At 34.6% G+C, this 6,164-nt stretch overlaps 1 protein-coding gene across 5 annotated transcripts in view; it reads left to right on the forward strand.

The window, feature by feature from the left end:
• Positions 1–6,164, forward strand: part of LOC105267282 (uncharacterized) — a 21,357-nt gene that overhangs the window by 4,775 nt on the left and 10,418 nt on the right. For all 5 annotated transcript variants that reach the window (XM_011306016.1, XM_011306018.1, XM_011306021.1 and 2 more), the window contains 2 exons: positions 1,332–1,402; positions 6,055–6,152. In XM_011306016.1, coding sequence (XP_011304318.1) covers positions 1,332–1,402; positions 6,055–6,152 — 169 coding nt within the window. The remainder of the gene's footprint in view (positions 1–1,331; positions 1,403–6,054; positions 6,153–6,164) is intronic.

Here is a 6,164-nt window from a genome sequence, read left to right on the forward strand (position 1 = left end):
AGAAAAAAATGTTGGATAATAATAAATATAAACTCAGCAGTTGGTAAAAATTAATGGATAAAATCTTTCCAATTAAAAAAGTTTAAAAAAAAAAAAATATCTTGAATAATTAAATAATCATTGGGTTGCGTAGTCTCTCACCTGTTGACCGAATTCCAAAGAATCTTCTCAATCTGTAGGAGAAATTTCTGATGTTCCACCCGCCAAAAACGAAAAAAAAACCTGTCGACTCGTTTGTTGTTTATCGTTAATTCGTCAAATGAATATTGGGGAGATCCGCGCGGTTAATTTGGCATGGCAAAGCGTACGAGAAAGTTTGTTAATTTGTTTCACTTAAAAATCGAGGAAAAAGAATTATCAGACAATCATCAACGTACATAACTAATTATTTGATACACCGTGAGATGTGTAATGAAGTCGGAAAGTCGGAGCTGAAAAAAGGAAAGTACCTGTTATTCAGATGAAATGAATTGTGCAAGAACCCGGAGTACTTTCTTTTTATATACCCGATGCTTTAAATACTCAAATAAATACAATAAATTAGGCTTCATAATTATTTTTCTCAATTGGAAAGATGATGGCTGTCATTTTCATGATTATGGGATGAATATCAAGGGGTGTAGCAGTATAATGGCGTGGCTCGTGAGAATGAAACTAGTGAAAAAAAAACAAAAGATCCAGGATGAAAGTAAAATGCTTGGAATACTCATAACCCGTAATACTCATCAGCGCAACACTGAGATGAGTTAATTGCTCGTGGGGCTAGACGTAAGAATTACACGGGATTATATTACCAACTGTTTAATTCAGTAATCAAGTTGTAAAACGGAATGATTAAATTTTTTTTTCTGTCTCATTCGCAGGGAAAAATGTATATACGTGAAATTATGTATTCTAGGTACATATGGGCGGTATGTATCTGATATATACATGAAATAAAAACAATTCCTCGGAGTACATTATTAGAAATATTTCAAATACATCGAATTTAATTTGATGAAATTTATATTAAATGCGAGAATAATTTTTGTAGGTGAGGAAATTAATTGTTATTGTTGGTAGAAATAATTTTTGATTTCGCGGAGGGTATGATCGTTATTCTGGCAGCTTTTCTGGAAATTTTCAGCGAATTGTGGTTTTACTGAAAGTCACAGAAATTTCGCTGTCAATCAATCGTTTTAGGGGGAATTGATGGAAACTATAAATTCAGATTCAGTTTTTCCGTGAAATTCGAGGCAGATTCGGACAATTCAGGAAAATCATTCGAAAATTTTTCTCTGGGCAATCTAAAATGAATACCTGACTTGATTCCTTCTCTTTTCTCGTTACAGGAGAAATAAAAACGAGTTTTCTTGCCGGAAGTAAGTTTAACGTAACCTGGCATCTGGCGTATCCTCACAGGGTGAGTAAAAAATTTCATTAAAATAAATTCACAATCGAGGAAATTACAAAAACTATAAACCCGAGAACTCATTCATATATTTTCAATCTCAAGTAACTGATGCATCTGGATTTTTAATACTCTGGATTTGAATTCAATTTCCGATTTGTTCTTCAGTGGTACCTTTATAGTTTCAAAAAAATAATTATTCCACAAAATTATTATCATTATCATGATAATTTCAATCATTACTGTTAATTACGTTAAACAATTGAAAATGATTTTTTCAAAACAATTCCCAAGAAAAACATTTGCTAAGTTAATAATTGATATTACACGAATTTAAATGAAAAAAATATCAATACTACCTCGCACTTCCCTAATTCTCTCAAGTGGATGAATTCTGGGCAGTAATATATATTTTTTTTTCGGTGCAGAGGTGTCTTTTTTCATGATTCAGTCACTTAACAACATGAATGAATAAAATTTAGTGAAGGGTCCGTGGCCTCGTACCTCTCCATTAAAAAAACCCGGTATAATGTGTCTCTAGTGGTGAAGTTTCTAGGGAGATTCCGATGGTGTAGTTGCGACATGAAACTTGTAACAACTATTTGAGAGTGGGGATGGGTATAGAGCATAGAACAAACTATCGGGCGCAAAACCGGACGGCCTACACGCGTTTTCTGCTCAAGGTAGTCGCGCCTTGAATTATTCAGAAAACGAAGGCTCAGGTATTTAGTGATCGTATAATACATCAGTACGGTTAACCATTGGGCTGGAGGAATGGTTGAGAGTCAATATACTCGCAACGAGCTATTCCGATGATATCTAGTCATGATAAATTCTCCACAGCTAAACAACAATGCTAATGCCAATTCAATGACAAATTTCACTTATTCATCATTTCTATATTCACTCTTCAAATTATTCAAGTGACATTCTGAATCTAGGCTCTTGATATTTGAGGCGTGTCGATTTATTTACACCAACGGAATTCAAAATCTCTATTTTATTTATGTAGTTAAATAGTGATTATTATTGGAGTGGGTGGTGGGAATTTTTAAATTTTCTCTGAATTTGTGAGGAATTAAAAATTGATAAAGTTGGTAATTTAATCGATCACACATTTCTTTTAGAATAAATCTTGCATTAATGGTGAAATTATCAGAATTATCGTCTATTTTTAAACTAATTCGGAAATATTTTATCATTTCCATCATAAAATTGACCCACAAATACTCAGCAGTTCGAAAAATTCAAAGGCGTCAGCAAGTTCCATTCCTTTTTGATGACAATGAATACAATGAACCGATTAGGTCATCACTCTAACATTCGATCGATCAAGTATGTCGAAATATCGTAAATCTCCTGATATCAACAGCTATATCACAAGCAAACAAATATTTTATTTCAACACAAGCCCAGGGGCCGATCTAGGATCTAAAGGAAAGAGAATTACTATTTCGCAAAATTGAAATGCTGCATTATCCACCGGTTAATTTTTAATTAAAATAATTTTCGTCTTTCATTACAGACGCGCAGGTTTAAATCAGAAAATCTCCGCATATAAATCCACGTTATATAGATAATATATACAAGGGGTACGCCGGGGTAAATTAAAAATAGTTCCATTCAGAACTTTTCACATTTTCTGATGTCTAATCAAACATAAATAGATAAATCTATTCGATTTATCTATTTATGTGCGGTTAACAATTAACAATAATTAACAATTTTTAACAATTATTCAATTGACAGACTCTCACGTGGGATTTTCAAAAAAAAAAGAAACGGTAAATAATGGAAAGAAAATTGTTAATAAAATCGTACCCCATCGAATGGGCCTGGAATTCCAATCGGCTGTTTTAACGATCTTTTTAATACCAAATTAATAACGTCGTTAAACAGTTGAACTTTTTTATTCAAGTCCATCAATTCGACATTGAATATGAAAATTATAAAATACCAGTATATACATACGGGATATGCAATGAAATAATAATGTCCATGGGATCAGCTGTCGCCACGACAGCTGACAAAACCGCAAGGTATTATTTTTTTTAATGATTCCCGCGATAAGACAAAATTTTTTATTTCACGCGAACTGGTGGGTGGGGACTGGGCAAATGAAGAAGAATTCGGTATGCATGTGTCGATGACACGGGGATAACGTTTGAGTCTTGCTCCATACATTCGTGCTATGCGAGAGAGTCCGTTATGACCTCAAAAATAAACATGACAACAATTTTGAAGGGGCTCAGGTGTTGCCCCACGAGATTTTCATCTTGAAGACGATAAATTTCCGTCGAGCGACGGGTGCAACCCGTCGGGCAAAAAATAATGAAAAAAATAAATTGTGCAAAATTATTAATGTCCTTAATGCATGTAATGACCTGAAATACCCGATAAAGATGAAAAAAAAAGGTAATGACGCGCAGGTGTTATTGGCCTGGCGCGTCAATGCGGAAATCATTGGTGCTGACCTTCATTCGACATTCCATCGGGGCCTCACGGTGTGTGAGGCCCCTTTTCCACCCATCCCCCGTTACAAAATCCGATATAATTAAACTCTCAGGGCGGCAACCCATTGGTCCGTTATATTTCATTTCCTCGCCCACTGGCGCACGGGCGATTTTCCGGCGGATAAGACGGTATCGATGACTTTTCAATATTTTCTCATGATTTCAGTAATTCCAGAACGAATCGAAACGTGAGAAACACCTGCATTCCAAATAAATTTAATTTTCACGCGAAGAAAAAAGTCCAGTAAGAATTACTAGAAAAATAACGTAAAAATGACGTTTCCCGTTTGGAAAGTAAAAATTCGTTTTTTTTTTTTGGATAATAGTGAATATTGATAGTCCATTGCAGTCTCATGAACTTTCCTAGTCATTTTCCTCTAAATATTATGCAATGCGACTCTTACGAGTCACTCCTATATTTTCCATAAAATTGAAAAAACCTGGAACATTATGTCTCATTTTCATTCCAATTGGGAGTAATTTGTGGAATAAAAATATTGAATGAAATTCCAAGTGTGATTGCCCATTTTATTATGTCATAAAATAAGGAATTCTCATTTATGAATATTATAATATTCCGGGAAAAATAGCAAAACTCTGGATTGAAATTGACGATTTTATCAATAAAAATTGAGTAAACGAGGAGAATGAAAATAGAAATGTTTCGCTCAATCCACAGGATCATTTTCTGTGGAGATTTTCATGAAGTTCTTACGGATTTTTATGGCGTATGAATATAACTCGGGGTATAATCGACACTAGGGTTTTATTCTTGGTTATTCACCAGGGAGACACCTCAAACAGCCACTTAACGATGGAACCGCAGTTTTTATTACTTACATTCCTTTGTGCATCATGACGGGCGTTTTGTGTCTTGTATTTTTCCCTCTTGCTCAGCCAGATGCTTTCTCTGGGCTCTTGTTTAGCTTCTACTCCTCAATTTTTTCATCCACTATTTCCCGGGATTCAATTATTTTTACAACCGACGACACCTGCCAAGTATGGAATTTCGTTCTTAAGGTGTTTTGGTAGTTACTTGCATTTCCTTCGCTTGGGCTGTAATGCCAGGTTTTTCCAATGCCTGTGACAGTTGCATCTCAATAGTCAATGCTCTGGCTCTGATTTTACCATTCTCAATCACTTCTTCTGCATGGGAAGCGATTTTTAAAATAACGGGTTTTCTCTTCTGGTAAAAATGTTGAGGTGTTTCACGTGGATGGGGAACGATTAAAAAATAACGCATTATGTCTGTTCGTAAAAAATTTAAGAGGTCTTAGTGAGAATTTAAAGAGTGATTTTTTAACACTGGGTTATTGATGATGAGGAACGATTTTTTTTAATAACTGGTTTTTCCTGTTGATAAAATTTCAAGAGGTTTCACGTGAAATTGGAAGAGTGATTTTCTACACGGGTATAAATATTTAAGAAAAATTCTCTCGACGTTTTGTAATCGTGTATTCAGGAATTTTTACTCCAATTTCTAGTAAAAAAATTGAAAATGGCCACTGTATATTACAGGATTACAAAATGTCAGGGTAAATTTTCTTGAATATTTTGCTCTCTGGATTATTGAATTACTCAGAGTTCATGTATGAAGTCTTGTTTTAAATAGTAATTTTTTCTGATTGGTAAAAATTTCCAGGTATTTCACATAAAATTTGAAAAGCAATTTTCAAACATGAAATTATTGAGAGTTTAGGTATGAGGGTGTCTTTCTTTAAACAATAGGTTTTTCTTGTTGATTAATATTTCAAATAAGTGTTTCACTTAAAATTGGAAAGATAATTAGCTACCATTAGATTACCCGTTGTTTAAGAGTCTCTTTTTTTAAATAATAGGGCTTTCTTGTTGATTTAAATTTCAAAGTGTTTCACTCGAAATTTGAAGAGTGATTTTCTAGTATTGAATTATCAGTGGGGACCTTCCTCACTCGTCGAGATAACTGTCGCTGGAGTAAAAGTGTACAGGTGCGTTAGGCACGCGCGGATCGTACCAATGGAATTCGGGTGAAAGCCAAATACCAAGTGTGTTTTACTGCCAACGGGTTTTGGCTTCTATATTTCGAGGCTATTCGAGTTTTCGGGGAATTTATCGTTAGGTCCAGAATTAATGGGTTAAATTTGTTATTGATGGTTTTTTCGTGGGTTACAGGGTGGATTCAGACTGCAAATTCTTGATGCCCTCGATAGGCCACTCATCGACCTCACACCTGTTACGAAGCAGAGCGAATTCGTCGAGGATGATGCAACGTAAATAATGGC

This window comes from Fopius arisanus, unplaced genomic scaffold (genome assembly GCF_000806365.1).
Source record: "Fopius arisanus strain USDA-PBARC FA_bdor unplaced genomic scaffold, ASM80636v1 scaffold00045, whole genome shotgun sequence".
In the NCBI taxonomy this organism is placed as follows: Eukaryota; Metazoa; Arthropoda; class Insecta; order Hymenoptera; family Braconidae; genus Fopius; species Fopius arisanus.